This window comes from Amblyomma mixtum, chromosome 2, assembly GCF_055824585.1.
Source record: "Amblyomma mixtum isolate Tamu chromosome 2, ASM5582458v1, whole genome shotgun sequence".
NCBI classification, from domain to species: domain Eukaryota; kingdom Metazoa; phylum Arthropoda; class Arachnida; order Ixodida; family Ixodidae; genus Amblyomma; species Amblyomma mixtum.
In genome coordinates, this window is record NC_143013.1 from 304,754,021 (window position 1) to 304,773,779 (window position 19,759).

Here is a 19,759-nt window from a genome sequence, read left to right on the forward strand (position 1 = left end):
TCCAGCACTTTGCTATAGTTTTCTCCTGTGCCCTACTCTAGCTGGCACTTCATCGTGACATGCATGTCAGAAATACCGGCCTTTTTTCAAAAAATGAATACGGCGTACTTTTATCGGCGTTTTTCGGTGTGAACCGAAAAGTCCAACAGATGTCTATATATCAACAGCACTACTGCGATTAGTTCAAGATTCGAAGGTTCGCAGTATGTTGCGCCACCTGTGTCTTACAGAGAAACAGATAAGTGCGTCGCTCAAAACAGTTACGGTAGGGAAAGGGTCACCGACAGCTGACTGGCCAGCTCCTAGGCGGCGCCTATGTCTACTAACCTCCAGATACTAACTGTCCACGACCGCCGCGGCGGCTCAGTGGCTATGGTGCTCGGCTGCTGACCCGAAAGACGCGGGTTCGATCCCGGCCGCGGCGGCTGGAATTTCTTTGGAGGAGAAATTCTAGAGGCCCGTGTACTGTGCGATGTCAGTGCACGTTAAAGAACCCCAGGTGGTCGAAATTTCCGGAGCCCTTCACTACGGCGTCTCTCATAGCCTCAGTCGCTTTGGGACGTAAAACCCCATAAACCAACCACTAACTGTCCACGGGTCATGCCTGGATTTTGATTCGGTGCATCGTAAGTGCTAGGTTCGAATAACGCTGGTCAAAAGCACGGGAGCAGGCCTGTGAAGAAGCTGCTCGACGCAGGTGAGACCGGCGTGAATTTCTGCACTACGCTGCGCAGTTCCCATCGGTGCCTGCTCTGGCCTTTAGTGTTCGGTACAGAAGTATTAGATACCTTTGGCGTAGCGTTAATCGTATACGATACACAGTTGCAGTCAACCGCCAGCAGTTCTTCGGCAATGAAGTGCTATAGACCACCACGTTTGCTGTTGATTTGATGCTCACAGTCCGTGTGGGGGTTTCCATGCGACACCTTTGTTCGAGAGGAGCACTGAAGTTCGCACCTTCCAACGACCTGGACCGTGAGGTGTGTGCGTTAGCGAGCTCACTAAGTGTAGGATCATGTCTCGCGTGGTTCCATCTTGTGGTCGGTTTGATGGGCTCTGAACGGGATCTGGGCTGGAGCTTTCTTCGATGCTCATTTCGGGTTCGCGGTGTAGTTCAGACTGTGCAGGCGACTTCGCCACCGTAAAGGTGGATTCACACGACGGACCATTGGCCCTTGGGCCACCGCGGACCAGGCGCAACGTGACGTACCACTGTTGGCTTCCTTCATATGCATATCATAACGTGCCCCTTCATTTCCCTACCTTTGCCTGCTAATGCAGGACACTAGGTCTTGTGCGTCTCTATGGGCGTTCGCTAGCTGCGAGCATCGTTAGCATCCAGAGCGTGAAAGAGAACGTCCCCCGCGATAATTTCTCACTGGCGTAGGAAGGATTCGATAGCTTCTGCTCCCGCACCCTCCCGGGGCCGATTGTTGTTGACCGAAAAGCGGAACTGCGCCGTGGGATGCACAGATGATTTTATGAATGAAATTTGTACACAAGTTACGAGATGGTCTGCATGTGATACGAGCGCCATAGCGAGGTGACGCAGTTTCCACGCTGTGAGCCAGAGTAGCTCATCGAATCCGCGAAGGAGCAAGATGTCCAACGCGGTCCAGTAAGAACTCAGGACCTGAATCTTAATCACCCATTGAAACACGCTCTCCGGTTTTATGGAGCAAGAAAACTTGCTCTACTTCGCCAATTGGTATGCGCCATTAGACATGCGCGCAAATTTTTGCCGTTTTCGCCAGCATGACTGCCGCTGTGACGTTGTTGAACTTGACTGAAATGGAAACGGGGGATTGTTGGCAGGCGCTCCCGCAGCGGAAACGCATCCGGTAGCCGGGGCTGTGCTACATGAATGCGGCCGCCCGAGCGTGACAGTGCAAACAGCTCCGGTAGCTTCGAAAAGATAGTTTTCCCTTTCTAGAGATTTGTGGGCAACAAAACTCGCAAGAAAACCAGTGTGGCTCACGTGACCTCTGTCGCTCTCACACACACACACACGCACATACAAACACTGAAGAGTCAATGCACTCCCAACGAGTTACAAAAATCTCGGAACTGAAAGAGGGAGTGCAGGGCATTGCGCCGCCCGGCATAGGTCATCAGCACGTCTAGGCGCCGGTCTTGGTTGCCTTAGTGTTCCTGTGTATGCTGCTGCGGGAACATATATAGGAGCAACACTTGTCAGCGCTCCTGTCCGTCGTGTTCCACCTTTTTCTTGTCCGTTGTGTTTTGTGCGCTGGTTCCTTCAGAAGTATATATAGGAGCACTGGCCTGCCTGTTCTCTTAATCCCTTTTCCACACATAGGCGATTGCACGTGTGTGTGGACAGAGCTGATGGGGGACACGCCGGCTGTATAGTCGAGATAACCCTCGTGACCGCCGGATGCCTTCGCGTTCGCATTCGGAGGACACGTGTGCACCTCAGTCACCTGCCTGGCTTCGCGTGATGAGTGCGTCTGCACTGTTGCTTCCGTACTGTGACGTCGTATTTTAAGCTTGCTCCATCGTGCATTCCGAGGCGCCTGTGCCGAGAGCGTTCCGCCTTTAGCTCCGCCGCAGCTGTCGATTTGCGGGGAGCAGACGAACTGGGAGAGGGGGTGAAATTTCCTTTCAAAAACTTCGCGCGGCGCGGGCTCGCAACTGTGGCCGTGCCAGTTATGCTTATTCCCCGGTCGTTCCTGGACCGCACAGGGCACTTGGGTGACCGCTCAAGAATTCCAAATGCCGACTGACGTCGGAATCTGTCAACCTCCGGCGAGCGCCCGAGCATGGCGCTTGTGAGCGGCTGTGGTGACCGTGAAGAGTGCGTGCGCGCATACATCTGCTGAAGCGCGGGAAGAGAAGCGGTGGAGGGAGAGGAGGAAGCACTCCTGGATGGAGCCCTCCTCTGTTTGAACGGTGACTGGAGGGTTGTCCGCTCCGGAGGGGTTCCTCCGGGACCGCGGCTGGACCAAGCGGGGCTTTCCTTGTTCCTGATCGCGACTGACGCCGCGGGCCCGCACGTCGTTGGTGTGTGTGCGCGTGTGCGTGCGGCGGAGGGTGACATCGCACAGTGGGTGCGACGGTGACGACGCCACCGGACGACAGACAGTCCGCGCGCGCATTGTCCTCTCGACTCAGCGGCGGCGATGGTCGTGGTGCGACCGCTGGCGATGGTCGCCCAACTGGTGGCCTTCTTGCGCTCCTTCCGACGCAGGTCAGTTTTGTGTTCGCCCCAGCATGCTTTCTTGGCGCCCTTCTGAATCTGTACTCGATGGACTTAGCCTTCGCGATGTGGTCCCGGAACACTGTTCTATGAGCGGCACTAGGAGCACGAGTCCGATCAGCTACGGTGGATATAACCGGGGGTTGCGTTTTAGGTGAGTAATTGCGGCGTTGCGTTTTAGGTGAGTAATTGCGGCAGGTCTTGCGTAAAATGCCCCTGTCACAAGCACAGGTTCAAGTGGGTACTGAGTGGAGAGCCTTCGAGATGCCCAGTCGCTGTCGAACCCGCAGGAGTTTCGCCGCCGTAGTGAGGGAAACTGGATCGCAGTCAAAAGATTCCATCATGTCACACCAAAGTGGTTGGCGCCACCGTCGCCGCCAGGGCGTGCAAGCATCAGCCTTCAGTTTTAACCCGACACGATTAAGAAGTAAACGTTTATTTGTTCCACTTGAAATAAATTCCGTTTTGGACAAGCTGGAGTAGCATTTATGCAGGTTTGGTGAAGCTCTGATGTCGGATGTTTTGTTAACTTCGCCTTTTTTCTTTTGCTGCAAAATAAGTTGTATCTTTTCGAGTTCAGTAGTATCGCAGTGATTGTACTGCTCTGATTTTTTTTCCCCGGCGCGTTGCCGCAAACGCTCCAACTCCTACAGTGGACGCTTCAGCCGTTAGAAAGCCTTCGAAATGTCGATTGAGCTCCGCGCTTCTCAGCTCACTTGATATATTATTGACTCGATGGCCATTGGAGCCGCATGCCTGTGTCGCAGCCTTTGAATCGATAGACTATCAGTTCGAAGGCGTTCGAAATGCCCGTGCGACAGGGGTATTATTAACTGTGGACGCGTGTCACACATCACAGGCTGCAACTGGTCGGCTAGACGTACGACCCCCAAAGCTTTTTCTTTTTTAATTTATTTCGCGCTAACCTCGCAGCTTCGGCGCGCTGTCGTCTGCTAGTGTGATTCGTGGTCCGGTGTCACGCAGCGCAGCGGTTCGTTCACCTATACCGTCTGGCTGTTTGTCTGCCTGCGAAATGTTCGTCATTTCAGTGCCTTTATTGTTTTCTCTTTTTTTTTCATTTCCGCGGTACAACGGAATGAATGCGTTGGAACACCACACTTCTGGAAGAGGGCTGAAGTTTAGCGCGTTGGTGACCTTACACGCGCTCCTTTTATGCGAAGCATACTACTTTAGCTAATGCGCCTCCAAATCACGTGATACATGACGTCACACCACGTGACACGATGACGTCACGACAGTGGAGAAACGGGGGCCCACCTCGCGCCGTCGCTGTGGTTGTGCGCCTCCAAATCACGTGATGCATGACGTCACAGCACGTGACACGATGACGTCACGACAGTGGAGAAACGGGGGCCCACCTCGCGCCGTCGCTGTGGTTGTGCGCCTCCAAATTACGCGACACGATGATGCTTCGCATTCTCCAGGCTTAACCAAGTTAAGCCTCAGCCGTTTTTTAATTTGCGCGAGACTATGCCGGACTGGCTCGTACACGTGCATCATGTGGAACCAGTGGCACGTTAACGTCCAGCTAGCGAGCTGCATTGCGTGCGGAACGGGAGACTGGAAAGCTTCGAGGACACCGATCGGACGGGGAAGAGGAAAAAATTGGCGGGGGCTTAGCTTTGGTTAAGCCTGGTAGGTTGCGAAGCAAAAGCGCAGCGCCTCCAACTGAAGGAACGCAGTGCGCCGCGTCCACAGGACACGTGTGGCTACCGGCCGCCGCTGCGCGACGACTGAAAGCGTCTTGGAACGCAGTGCGCCGCGTCTACAGGTCACGCGTGGCTACGGGCCGCCGCTGCGCGACGACTCAAAGCGTCTTCGGTATTTTTTTTATATTTTGTTTTTGATGTTGTTGCGACTGAGAGAAAGAAAGCATGATCTACAGCTGGTATGACGTCACAGCGGCAGTAGTGCCACAGGTGCGCAGCGCGGCAAACACACACCGTAACTGCAGCCGGGCTCTCTGAAGGAGCGAGTTGGTCGTCCATAATCTACAGCTGGTATGACGTCACAGTGGCAGTAGCGCCACAGGTGCGCGGCGCGGCGTAACTGCAGCCGGACGATCTGAAGGAGCGAGTTGGTCGCCCATATTCACTCCGCTAAAGGTCAAACGTAACTGCGGCCTGGTCACGCGAAGGCTTGGGAGTGCGAGTAGTATTGCTTTTGCAATAATAAAAACGACAAACTTTGCCGGAAGAATTAATTACTCGGATAAGGCAGACTGCCGCCGCGCGTTTGTTCGGACCGCCTTTTCCACGATGAACTGAAAACGAATTTCGAGTGGGTTGGACTGTTGGGCGCTGTTGTCCTGGGGTTCCGTTCACACCTTCCGCTTGTGCACTCCCTCCACCTTCTCCCCCTCCCCAACCTGTGGCCGGCCTGCGCGAACTGAAAAGGGGCGAGCCGTTCCACTTCTGATTCTTATTGCTTTGCTTGTTTTCGTTATCTGGCGACTGTAGATTTCCTGTTCGTTTTGCGGCATTCTTTGCGGGCAGTGAAAGAAAAAGAAGAGAACGCCCGTTCCTTCCGTCGTCTGGAGAGAGAGAAGAGCTATAGTGAAGTGGTCGCACTCAAGATGGCCAAATATTGGAGACACTCCGTTGGTCCATGGTAACCGAAGTTTGAAGGCGTCCTCGGAGGCACTGCTTTCGGAGAAATGTGAAAATCGGGGCGAGTTGTTTTTTTTTACTGCGGGTTGTTTTTGCTGGCCACTGTTGTGTTGTTGATTCCTGCCGTAAGAAGTGGGGGTATGGTGGGGCGGATCGAGTGCTTGTGTTGTCGGCGGTGTTGTCGTTTTATGCGGCACAATGGCGGGAACATTGGTTCTTCGCGGTCTGCCGAATGTTTCCGCGATCTGACGAGACGATCAGACTGCAGCGCCATCGGCCCCGCGCCTTAGGTCATGACCTGCCGTAAGCGTAACCCGCAGAGGCAGAATCACGACGAGCTATGTTGTGGAAGACGTCTTTGGAATTGTTGGTATGGTATCGGATGGGATGGTATGATGGGGTGATATGTGATATGGTATGGGGGGTTTAACATCCCAAAGCGACTCATGTTATGACTAATGAGGGACGCTGTAGTGTAGGGCTCCGGATTAAATTCTAGAGGCCCGTGTACTGTGCGATGTCAGTGCACGTTAAAGAACCCCAGGTGGTCGAAATTTCCGGAGCCCTCCACTACGGCGTCTCTCATAGCCTTAGTCGCTTTGGGACGTTAAACCCCATAAAACCAAACCAACCAATTTAGACCACCTGGGGTTCTTTAACATGCACTGACATCGCACAGTACACGGACGTCTTGCGTGTCGCCTCCATGGAAACGCGGCCCTTTGCAACTGTTCCTCGTGGTATTGGTGTTCTCTGAGATCACGTGATCTTGCGTACCACCCCGGGGTTCTTCTGTTGTGTACTAGTACAATTTGACGCGCTGTGGTGCAGAAAGAGTTCTGTATTATCGAAGTGACCTTCATCCGTATCTTCCTCTACAACAGCGGCGTGTTGGATTCGCACCGCAGTCGCATATGTGCTGTTATATGTGCGGCCCTTGTCTCGAAGTCCTGCTGCTGTATGACGATTAGAAGGGGCGGGCTTCGAGGAGGAGTAAAGAAAAAGTGTTTAATTCACATAATTGCAGGCATAGAAAGCAAGGCGTCGTATTATGCGGTCTGTTTTATGCAGCTCACTATCCCCAGATCTCTAGATAGAAGAACAATTTATTCGTACTTCGTGATGGACCCCGAAGACTGCTTTCTTCTCCGAAGTGCGGAATAAGGAGCAAACGGTTGCAGTCAGAAAAGAGAGAGAATTTTTTTTAGCATGATGGAGTAGTGAGAGAAAAAATTAAAGGAAAACACCTCTTGAATGATTCTCCCGGCTCGTTTTAAAGGTTTTTAATTTCCCCTGGTACCCATCTGAAGAATCTGGTTCCTTCAACCTTCCACAGTGCTGCAAATAACTTTTGATATGGAGCATAGGCCGGCTAGAGGAAATGCTGATTCACCCGAACCCCCGTATGTACGATCGATGGTCACTGGCAAAACAAAATATCGGACTCATTTAAAGTATTTTCCGGTACTAGCTTCAGGGCGGATGCCTTTTCATGCTTTGCGTTTCCTTCCTTCCTTCCTTCCTTCCTTCCTTCCTTCCTTCCTTCCTTCCTTCCTTCCTTCCTTCCTTCCTTCCTTCCTTCCTTCCTTCCTTCCTTCCTTCCTTCCTTCCTTCCTTCCTTTCTTTTTCTTCTTTCTTTCTTTCTTTCTTACTTTCATTCTTTCTTTTATTTGCTCCTTAGGCATTTGCCTATGAGCGGGCTGAAGCTAAATGCTCAGTGAAACGGTGGTTGGCAGTATGGACTAGAACTGAGCTCGGGCCGCAATTTCGCGCCCGGCCCGGGCCCTACTCTACCGGCAGGAAGCCCGGCGCGCCCCGACACTGAAGGACCCTGAGCCTACTCGGACCCGGCCCTGGTCCCTGAGTTAAGGCCCGGCCAGGGCCCGGCCCGACCTGCAAAGCGACGACGACTTCAACGACATTTAAATTTTGCCCTCGCATTCCGAATGTCAGTTTGTGATTATACTCAGACACAACGCATATAGGTATAGAATTATCACTCCAAGTTGATATGCAAGAGCAAATTGTCCATTCATGATGGCTTGAGGCGGCGCTCCTGCATTACGAATCCGTCAGCGCTGAAATTTCTCTGAACTGGTGGCCGCGGAACGGCTAATACTTTTTTAGCAAGAAGAAAAACGCTTCTAGCACGAAGGGGAATGACAGGCGTGGTGTCGTGTGCCGTGGACGGGGTGCCACGACAGGCAGACGTTTCGACTTGTCAGATGATAAGCCAGCAAATTAGCGACAGCATAGCGCTCTCCTGCGAATGCCGATGTAGCCGCGACGTCCCTGCTTCCGATATTCACGGGAAGTAATGGTGTTGTGTTCTCTTCGCTGATAAACAATTACAGCGAAACACAACAACCAAGCCTGCGACGGAACGGTACGAGCCGTAGTAGAGGCGCCAGGGGCATTCTTTTACCGTCATTCATGTGGTGGCAGTCCCCCCCCCCCCCCGCCCCCCCCCCCCCCCCCCCTCCCCCTTGGCTTTTTCCCGTGAATGTTGTTTGTCTCCCCTGCCGGAACCGAAGCGAGTAGCTCCTTTCGGGTACACGGACAAGAGAAGGCAGTCGGTGCTGTGGTGCGTTGCGAAGCGTCTTCCTGAGAACGGCTCCACAAAACGTCCCATATCGTTCCCTTCGCTGGATACCCACAGCGGCGAGTTGAAGTTAACCCTTTCCCGAGGCGCTCCTGCGAGAAAATAACGACGTCTCTTGCGCTGGCAGTGATCTGTTCCTCTTGTCGACCCCAGCGCTGGTACTTGCTGGAATCGAAAATGCGTTTAGAGCCCAAACTAGCTTTGTTTGCTTTTTGTTAGCGTTTGTACTTTCCTCCCGTCCTTGTACATTCTCTCGTGGATGGTCTTAGACACAAAGCAACACCTGCTGAGCATGCAAGACACCCAGCGCACCATGGCCGTGTTCGCACTTCCGCACATGATACAGCCTTTGTCCAGTTGACAGCCCCGGCGGTTTGGTTCTGAGTAGGGGTGTGCGAAGATCAAATTTTTCGAAAACGAATCTAATACGAATACTTTGTTCCGAATATCGAATCGAATATCGAATAATCAAGGACAGACGCATTTAACCACTACGAAACATTTATTTGAGCACCCAAGAACATCACAGTTCAACTATAAGTGATGAAATGAGCACAAAAGGTGTGTGTGGCTGTACAAAAAGTACCAAAGTCTCGAACACTGTTTTTAGAAGAGTGGAAATATCATAGAAGATGGCTGGTACACGTCATTGATCAAGGCTAGCTTGCCATAAGCACAAAAGCGCGTTGCTGGGATGAACATAAAAGGTTGTCGTGAAGGAAAACCGGCTGCTCCACATGGTCAGGCAGAAGTAGTTCCCTTCTAGCTGAAACGACTTCTCCAGCCACAGAAAATGCCCTCTCAATTGGCACTGAACTGGCTCGTATTGTGAGGTATTTCGTGCACAACTCTGACTATACCAGCTTCGCAGGTATAGCCACAAAGAAGCTCACCAGTGCAGTCAGCTGCTGCACGGCCCAACGTTACGCATTGCTCTGGGCACCGCCATGTTGTTATGTCTCTGTCGATAGGACTTACGGACCGAAATGAACGCCGGTGCTCTCAATAGAATATTCGGCTGGATACGAATATTCGCGTCGTGTCGAATATTCGAAACAACACGAATACTTGGATTTCGAATCGAATACGAATACTAAAAATATGATATTCGAATTATATTCGAAAATTTCGAATATTCGCACACCCCTAGTTCTGAGTAACACCGTGTGGCTCGTAATCATTCCCAGAGTTCCAAATCTCCTGAAGGTAACATTCCTAGGCCTGCCCCCTCGAGTCCGGTAGGACTTCCAAGAATGTTACAGGAGCCCCACTACACGGCTTAGAAGCAAACCCCGTGGGCTCTAAACTTCTGACCTAGGCTGTACGTGTACTCGCTTTCGCGAAGCCTGGCCGGCTCGTACAAGACAGATATACCCGGGCCCGGCCCGAGCCCGGCCCGCGGGTCACCCACGGGCTTTCGTGCCGGCCAGAGTCCGTGCACAGCTCTAGGGTGGACGGTCTCGATTTTGTAACCGTGGTCCAGGAAGACCCAAGGCTCACCGTGCCACGGCAAACATTTAATCTGGACCTGCGCATGCAAACTGTCTGGGAGCGGCTATTTCGGCTGCGCCCGACTACGGTGCTTCGGCGGAAGCGCGTAGGAAGGGTGTACGTGTGCATCGTCTCACTGCACATTTTCTGCACCCGCGTGTGTGTGTTTTTGTGCTCTCGTGATGCAACAGTCTCGTCGCCGAGATTCGGGGACAGCGGAAGGCGGCAGCTGCTGCTGTCGCGGTGGCGGCGGCCCACTTTCGCCCGGGGACCCGTTTTCCCGCGGGGCGGAAGTGGTTTTCTCGACCACCGGAACAACCTGTCGCCCGCGCGCGCACGCACAAAACAGATCTTCGCCGGACAGCTCTGTTCCGCCCCTCGTTCCGGCTCTCTTCCGGTCCTCGAGCGCGCGCAAAGGCGCCCAGTTAATGCGTGCCTCTTTTGCATAACCCGGTGGCCCCGAATGCGCCGCGGGAAATGCGCTTCTCTTTTGCGCACGTGTCGGCCCGCTGGACGTCGTGCATTAGCGTGGCCACCGTACTGCTGGTTTTTTTCTAACATAAGAGCTCCAGTAAGAAGACCCCCTTCGGTTCTCTTGAAGGAGCTCAGTGCCGTGCGTGCGCTAGCCAGCACCGCCGTTTTGAGTCCCGAAAGAGTCAACAGCCTGTATGACACAGGGCCGATAGAAGCGTGCGGTTTAGCTGTGTCGGCAGCTGTACATTTCTTTGTAATTTATCCGTTAGTTGATTGTGAAAAACGGCGCAAGCTAAACTGGACGCACGGGAAAAGGAAGACATGCGCTGACTCGCAACTGAAGGTTCTGTGAATAGGTGAGGGAAGATATGTAGAGAACCATTGAAAACTGCGCACGTCACGACTGGTCGGAGACAAGGTGGTTCTCTGTACATGTTCTTTCGCCTTTTCACTAAACTTTCTGTTGCGAGTCAGGGCGTATGTGTGTTCCTTCTCTTCTGTGCTCCGTCTAGTTTGCGTTGTTTTTCACCGTGAATGTTCCGTGAATGTTCGCCAACTAAACCAAACTTCGCTTTGCAACACCTGCTTTACTGGTTGCACCGCTAATGGCGATGAGTCATAACGGCTTTTGTCCTCTTCATTTCACCAAAAACTTTACGTGATGAGGGGCTATATACTCCTTCTCACAAGTCGTTTGCAGCGCTTTGAAGGCTGCGGCAATCTGAGCCAATCGCTAGGGCGCGCGCTGCAAAACGTGTTCCTTCGCTCCCAACACCCCGCGAGTCGCGGCTCCATCCCTGGGAATGAAAGAGCACCTATGTCCAACTTCTGCGCGCTGAAGACTCCGCCGACACGGCGGACGCCATGTTTACGAATGGCGACGCACCACTTCGCGGGAAGCCTCCACAGTACTGTGTTCGAGCTCACTTTCTCTGTTAATTTAACCAGTGAATTAAACGCTCGCTGAACTTGCGCGTTAGCCTACTGTTGCTTGCCGTAGCTTCAACTCCGCTGCCGCAAAGTTCTGCCATCTGGTGCAGTCTTGATGTTCCGGATACGGGCTGAGTTCCCGTACCGTTGACGCCCCTGTAATGTGAGGCATAGCGTGGGCTCCTACTGTGCATTTACTGATAGGTATATGCACTGGGTTTAGACTATACCGTGGTCTTTCTGGCCCACGTGTCTGACGCTACTGCACCGCCTCATTGCTTAGTGCCACGGTGCAACACCGCAGTCTTTGTATTTTCAGTGGTTGCTGAATTGTGTACCTTCTCTGTCGGCGACACTACGCGATGCAGCCTTCCTTCGAGGTAGAGTCGACGACGTCTTTCTGTTCCTTAGCTCAGTCGGTAGTTTAGCCCTTGCAGGTCCCGGTGGGGTATGCCAGGAGGGGCCATTGGAGGATACGCTGTGGTCGTTGTGGAGCGGGCAATTTCACCCAATCTTCCCGGTCACATGTCGTTCGAAGTCGTGTGGATCGAGTGCCTTCGCGTCCGAAGGTGACGTGTAATGTGTCATGTGACAAGGGTGCTGGTCTGGGCTCCTCGTATCGGTGTTTCGGTTGGCTTGTTGGTGACGGGGGACGGTAAAATGTTCTCTTTACGTTCCTGCGATGTCGATGTTCATTTGTTCATTTCATGACGTTCATGCCACGTAAATTTCATCCGTTCATTTCATGGCCAAAGGGGTCATGCTTGATGGCTTCAAGGGCGATCTGATGGGCCAGCTCATCTCCCTTCAGTTTCTCACCCGCTCTGATCTTGAGTCTGGGTTCGTAGCGTTTGTCCAGGTGCTGTTTGTTTACGGAGGAAGCTCGTCTCTATTTGCCCTTAGTCACCCCTGGTTGACGCATGCCTCTGGACGGCCAAAGCACCGTTTAGTGCTGGGGCGCGTCGCTTGTGTCACATCGCACTGCAGGCACATAGCAGACAAGCACATGGCATCCTTCAGTGATTTACTGCTCGTATATGCGAGCACACATCCCGCAGTTTGTCAGAGCTTGCTCTTCCACTTTAGGTCTGTCTCACGTGTTATATACAGGTATATGACGGTGCTTGGCGGACATTCACAAGGGCTGTTTCGGTCACCAATTGCAGCCATGCATCATGTGTACCTGTGCGTCTCTAAATGCTTCCTTTTTTTGTTCTTTCAGCGTCTTTTGTTCATCGTTTAGAAAGTGCCTTGACTCTTTGTTCCGGCTGTTTGTTTACTTCGACACAACCGTCCGAATCGCATTCTCGTCCGGCGCCGTTTGCAGACTTGTACGTTTGGGGCCTCTGCGACGCGCAACTTCTCTTAACACCATCTCCAGCGAGGCTGACATGTTCTCTCCGTCGTGTCCCTGGTGCGTACGATCTTAATCAGTCGGCATGGCTTGTCGTTTTGGCGAAGTGAACTGCCGCCAAACAGGCTGTAGAGGTAGACGCAGCGCGTTGCTTGCGCGGACGTCGGTCGGCAGAGCTCAGGTTGCCCGTCGACGGAGCCGCCTTGCTTTTCTTCGCGACGAACTCAAACCTGTTCGGTGGAACGGGCGAGGAGCGGGCGAGATCTGGGCGGCGCGTACACGGACGCACAATGCGGCCAGTTATACACGCGAGCCATTGTGTGCCGCCGACTCGCGGACACCAGGATCTTCACCCTCACGAAGTGGAGCAGCGGGCGCGCTCGCTTCCTCGAGCGTGAGGGAAACCCCGTCCGTTGCCCCCCGCCGAATGTATGGCAGATGGACGACGCGCAAGGACAATGGATGCGCCTGGGAAGCGGCGACCGAGTGTGCGGTGCGCGAACAGCCCGGTGTGTGTCGGGAATAATTGCCGAAGCCGGACGGGCACGGGTTTGCATGTAGTGTAGTCACTAGCGGGGCGTCGGCGTATGGCTGGACGTCGCCTTTACTCTGCTGCGGAGTATCGTGCTGGAGTATCATCGTCGCAGTCCCCTCTGGAGACGCCGTTGCAGCATGGCTGATCGCGACCTCCGAATCCATCTGCGGACGTGCCACGGTGCTTTGGGTTGCGTTGTTCGGCAGTGGGTCCGAGTGCGACCGAAGTTGGGCCGGGAACCCTGCTCCTGGACGGAACCGCGCACGTTCCCCACGTGGTCCAGCGGGCGCCGCCCTGAGCCACCGTGAATTGGCGCTGTTGGCACCAGTCGTTTGTTGCTGCTGCGCCGTGGCGTACAGTGAACGTGGCATTCTTCCGCAAGCGCCCGCGGCTCGAAATAAAGGCTGAGAGCGAGCGCGAGTGAAGATCACCCCTGCCACCAGCGGTGTGCCTGGTGGCGTCGCCGCCGCCGAGAGCCAGCCACGGCCAGGCCCCGATTCGGGCGATCCCGGGGAGAGATCCCCCCGCTGTCCGCGCCCGGTTTCGTGGGCGAGTCGCGTGACTCGAAGAGTGGGGGAGAGGGGGCCCCTCGAAAAGGCGTTTCTTGCCGAAGACGGCGGCCATCGTCGAGTGTAGCAGGAAGGCGGGCTGACCCAGAGACCCTCGGGCCAATGTCAGGGCCGCCGCGCCGTGGCCTAGATCGGCGGCCGACCGGGAAACGGGGTCGTTCACACGCGCCACTGTTTGGTCGTCGTCGCGGGCGGAGGGGGGGAGGTGGCGACTGCTTCCGCGACGGGCCTCTTCCCTCGGCGCGGCGGCGGAGGAGCGCACGCGGAAGGGGCCCCCTTTTCTCTCGGGGCGAAAGCGGCGGCCTTCCTTCCGCGGCGACCAGTTTCCTCGCCGTCCGAGCGCCATGAGGCTCGGCTGACCCCCCCGCGCTGGGAGCCAGCACCATGGGCGACGCGCCACCGCCGCCGCCGCCGTCGCCGCACCGCCCCGACACCGTCGTGCACAAGCTCGAAGAGGCCGCCCGGGCCGCTGTGCGTCGCGCTCTACGCCACTGCGCCAGGTACGCTGCCGCAGCCGCATTCTGCTACTTTCTCGGCGCCGCCGCACTTTTTTTTGCTGCTTGTGGCCGGGAGACCGCCTCCCTCGCCTGGGTCTTCGCCGTGAACGGCGGCACACTGGGCCGTCGGGCGGGCGACGACGACGTGTACGCGGCTTCGCGCTCCTGGGCAGGGCTGCCGCTCCTCCTCAGCGGACTGTGTCGACCGGCCTCGTTCGGTGCCGTTGGCGGAGGCGGATTTTCGGCGCGGATTTGTCGTTCGCGGAAAGCTCGACTGCCGAGGCTGTCCCGCTTTGATGGCTGGAGTCTGCGAGTCCTCGACAAGTGTAGAAGTCGGCGCTTCCTCCGGTACCAGTGCTGGCCTTTGCGGACCCGTGCGCCGGTCCCGTCTACTCGGCCATTCGTGATGCCGGGCACTGTCACCTCGTGGGACGCAACTTCTTTGTGTCTGTCTAGAGGAGATCGCGAAAGTGAAGGTTGCAGCCTGACAATTCAGGTGCTCGTGGTGGTGAGGGTGGAGGTGAGACGCGGTAGTAAGCGTCGAACCACTTTTACTGTCCCGCCGTGACTTGGGACGAGCCTTCCGAGAATGTAACAGACCGAATTCTTTGCGGGAGATTGCGTCCGTACACGTCGCGAAGATCGCGGGTGCTACTCAGCGCAGCAGCAGCATGAGACCGATGTCTTGGGGCCCGTGACCTGATCATCGTCGTGGGCCTTCCTCAGGTCGCGCATTTATACAGTAGCCGCTCGCTACCGCTCTCGTACGCATGGGCTCACGTTCATGAAATGCTTTCGGTTTTGCGTGAGTACCGCGATGTGCATAAAGTGCATTAATATATTTTGTAGATTACGCGCGCTCGCAATTATCTATCACTTTTTTATAGCTTCTGGATTATTCGTTAAATGTAGTGGGGAAGCAGAATTATTTGTGCTTGATTCTGTCACGGTGGTTTTGGTAAGGCTGTTATAAAAAAAAAAACGGAAGCATGCATTGACCACTGTTGGAGGTGACTGAGTTGTAGGCCGGCTGCGGTGACCTCTTCACGCTGGAAGGTCGCACGACAGCACGGATCGGTATTATTAATCACTGCGCGGTAAATAGACTGCTAACCGCTGAGAAGACTTTGCGAAGGGTCCGTGTTTTCGTTATGAGGTTGCCGATCTGTAAGTTGTAGATTTGTTTGTCGTTCTGTTCAACCTGCTCCGCTTCCGAGCAGTACGCCGCCGACGCCAGAAACAAACACACAGCTGTCCTCTCCACTCGCATGCACTTTCCTTGTTCCCGCCTGTCTGCCATTTAGACGGAATGCTCAGAGTTGGGCTTACCGCTCAGGGGACGGAAAGAAATAGGGGATAATCAGTGCGCATGCGCACGAGCCAAAGAACGAACGCTTCGGGCTGGAGTTTGCTTTGTCGGGAACGCTCAATTGGAGGAGTAGCGTGCACACCCAAGGCCCGCAGCGTCAGGCAAAATGGCGGACCTCGCGGAAGCAGGGGCCGCTCGCTCCACCCGTTCGTCGTCGAGGCTGTTAGTGTGCCTTAATTCTGTTCGGGGCTGATGAGTGATGCACGAAGCCTGTGCTTCGCCTCAAGTTAACTGCACCACGAATGTCCGCCGAGAAAATATAAAGATTTTATGACTCCTTCTGAATTTTCGACGGTTGCTAGGCTTAGCGAGGACTAGCAGTTTGGTTACACTGTAGTTTTGTCGCCATGAAAATAAATAAAGAAAAACGCGGGATGTCTATACTGGTAATAGTGTTCTTCGTTCGCGCCAACCGCAAAAAAATTAAGATTGTAAGTTGCTTGCCACATATATTGCAGCCTTCTATTTCCACGACATATAAGTTGTAAAATGTAGAAACTGAGAGTTCCACATTTTGGCCCTAGTGGCGCTGCAGGCAGCTGCCAGTCCAACGGTGCCAGCCGTGATTTAAACCCGTCTTCGCTGCACCTTTCAGAGCCGCCGTACGCAATACGAATTCAGGCCTCCCATTCTAAAAACCCCGCCGCGGTGGCTCATTGGTTACGGCGCTCGGCTGCTGGCCCGAAAGACGCGGGTTCGATCCCGGCCGCGGCGGCCGAATTTCGATGGAGGCGAAATTCTAGAGGCCCGTGTACTGTGCGATGTCAGTGCACGTTAGAGAACCCCAGGTGGTCGAAATTTTCGGAGCCCTTCACTACGGCGTCCCTCATAGCCTGAGTTGCTTTGGGACACTAAACCCCAATAAACCAATGAACCAAACCATTATAAATCTTTTAATCTTTCGAAGAGTGTGCAAAATCGTGGATTTTTTAAATATTTTAATTCGCGTAAAGTGGCTACTAAAATGGGAACGCCTTCTAATGTCCTCAGTGGCCGTACGGTGCATGCCAGCTGTGTCTGCTCCTACAAACACATTCGCTTTCATAGGTGTAAGCGTTACGAAAGGGAACAGTCATTGGACCTGTAGAGCGGCGCAGCGGATGTTATGGTTGTGCTAGACAGCAGAGAGACTTTGAAACGAAGTTCAGTTTGACTCGGTGCGCTGCACTAACTGCGTGTCGTACTTCGGCCACCACGATGTGGCTAGCGCCATTTATAACCCATCCTGGAATGTGCCACGCCGGTATACTGCAAAATAGTTAATGCTTACATCTACTCTCGGCTATGAGAGAGACTGCAGTTTTCATTTCTGCTCTGAGTTTGAAAACTTCTGTGTGTTATCGGTCAAGAGGAAGACTATTAGACACAAAAGGAAAAAAAGTGTGTGCTCATGTATGCATTACGCATACTTATGAAGTAATAATTGCTTTACTTCTGATAGTCTGTTCCCTTTCATACTGAATTTCGATGGAGGCGAAATTCTAAAGGCCCGTGCACTGTGCGATGTCGGTGCACGTTAAAGAACCCCAGGTGGTCGAAATTTCCGGAGCCCTTCACTACGGCGTCCCTCATAGCCTGAGTCGCTTTGGGATGTTAAACCCATATAAATCATACTGCACCACTATGTATTTGCAGGACCAAAGGCGAACACGTCACCAGTTTCGTGGCATTCGCCATGTACGGCTGTGTCGAGGCATGCGCCCGTTTATTGCCGCCCGACCGTCCACGCGTGCTCGCTCGAACGCCGTCGGTCGGAGCGGAGCAGCAGGCCTCGCCGAACCCGCCTACTTGCACGCATATATCAGATTTCACGGCCGCGTTTGCAGTCACGTCGACGGCGTCCCACTTGACGTGCCCATACTTCATGCCGGCCGATCCCGTTACAGCATCGTCGCTCGCTATCGGCGTCCAGGTGTTTTCTTGCTTGCTGTGTACGGAGTGATGACCCGCATGAACTTCGCGCTCTGTAGCGTCTCTCGTCACCCGTTCCTGTCCTCTTCGGAAGCTTGCATGGCTTCCTCCGGCACCGCGGGTTACTAGCACAGTTCATCCATGACCGTGGTACGCCTTGCAGATATGACCGCCAATCGCCATTGTGCTCGGCTGTGACGTCGGAATAGAAGCCGCTGTCGTGGGGTTAACTGCGTCGACCGGACTTCGCGACTCTACCTCCTCCGCAAGATTTGCTCATTCGTCTATCGGAAAACGAAGCTCGAACGGCGCTTATGCGTGCCGAATGCTCTGCACTGCGCTTTCTTGCCATTCCAATCATCGCATCTCGTGAGCGGCTATGTGGGTTCGCACGTGCACACTGAAACGACGCGGCTGGTGACCCCCCGCCACCGCCGTCTCCACGTCCTCGCTTCAGCGCGGGCAGATCGATCTGGAAGTTCGCGCGCTGGCACCGTTCGGTTAGAATGTATATAACGTGTATAAAAAGTCGACCTTGCCCGAGTGCAGACGGGCTTTCTCCGTCTCAGGTTTCCTCAGGAGCGCGGTGGGAGGAGGGTGGAGGGGAGAAGTAGCGGCAGCGGCCGAGTCCGCAAACACATGTGGCCCGGTTTTCTTTTTTTCGTTTTTGTTTCCCGCGTCGGTGTGCGACCCCACGCCTCGTCTGCCTCGCGGCGATCGTTCCGCCTCGTTGGCGGCGGCGACACGGGCTCGGGACACGTGTAAACATGGAAATCGACAGTACCACAGCCTTCCCGCGCCGCGGCGTCTTTCTTTTTCCCGGCTCCCGAAAATAGCATCGGAGGGTGGCCGCCTCCTCTTGGCCAGACGTGATGGTGGCGGCGGTGGTCCGGGCGATCGCCTTGCGCAACTGGCCGCCCTTCGTGCGACGCGCCCCTCTCCCGGCGTCCACTTCGCGCTTTGCGGCTGAAATCCAGGGCGGCGCGTCTTCCCTTCCCCTCCTTGTTCTCCCGCGGGTTCTCAGTCGGAAGGCGGCGGATAGCGAGGAACTCGTTAACGCAGTCGGCGCCGGTTTCGCGCTCCTCCCCTGCATGGAAATGGCAAGGACGTTGTCCGCTGGGTGATCCGCGGATGCCCCAACAGATGGGTGGCTAGCGCATGCCCCACTGGGCACTTAAACTCCCTTGGACGTCATGTGGACGTTTAGGACATCTATGGGACGTCCTGTGGACGTTTACGACGTCTATGGGACGTCCAAGGGAGTTTCAGTCTGTTGGGGCGAGGAGCGTGCCTTAAGCAAGCTCCAGTAGCTAGAGAGTTTTAGCATAGCAGAGGTGCTACCATAGTCGGATACAACTCAAGAACGAAGCTGCAAATGCCCCTCAAAGGAGCCCTATCCAGCCAGTTGCGTCGGCCGATTCTCCCCCTTGACCGATCCCCTTGTGCCGGCTGGCGTGAAGCCGCAGGGGGTGATGGATGAAAGGGGATTAACCACGAAGTCATGAGAATCGGTCGACGCCATTGGTTTTTGGGCCTCCTTTGAGGTGCATCTGCCGCTTCGTCACATATGGCCAGTTGTAACGTGCACTGTTATGTGGGCACACATGGCCACTGGTAGCGTGCCCTGCACACGTGGTCGCATATGGCCAGTTGTTGCGCATGACCACGTGTAGCATGCAATGCACACGTGGTCACACATGGGCCAGTTGTAACGTGCATTGCACACGTGGTCACACATTGTCACGTGTAGCATGCAGTGCACACATATCTCATATACATATCTTGGATGATATGTTATACATGTTATTGAAATGGGCTTGGAAGAAGAGGGCGAAGTGGCTGACGAAGAAAGTAAGATGACCTCGTTAGAACACGTTAATGGTAGCTCCCGTCAGAAGAGTAGAGGGAACGCACCGCTATCAGTCATCAGGGGCAGTCGGCATTTCTGTAGGAGTTGGAAGCGAGCGTTCCGCGGTGTGTAATGGCATTCGGCGGGCTGAATGTCATTAATCTCAAATGACGTCCAGTCTTTCATTGTGACAGCGTTAACCACGCTTCTTTTATTCAAGCGTGCTTTGTGCCCGCAAGCGCTCCTGCGGCCAGCTGCGGACGAAAAACGTTCGCTCAAGGCTCGCGAAGCTTTCGGTCGATTAACTCATTCGAAAATCGACAGGCATGAA

At 54.4% G+C, this 19,759-nt stretch overlaps 1 protein-coding gene across 3 annotated transcripts in view; it reads left to right on the top strand.

Annotated features, from left to right (window-relative positions):
* The window catches only part of Hmgcr (HMG coenzyme A reductase), a 74,164-nt gene that overhangs the window by 23,327 nt on the left and 31,078 nt on the right, over nt 1-19,759 (top strand). The window contains exon 1 of one of the 3 annotated variants that reach the window (XM_089574695.1): nt 3,068-3,208. The exons of the other annotated variants lie outside the window; for them this stretch is intronic. Within the exon in view, the coding sequence (XP_089430821.1) occupies nt 3,141-3,208 (68 nt within the window). The 5' untranslated portion in view covers nt 3,068-3,140. Of the gene's footprint in view, nt 1-3,067; nt 3,209-19,759 lie in introns of those variants that run through there. 3 annotated transcript variants of the gene reach the window in all.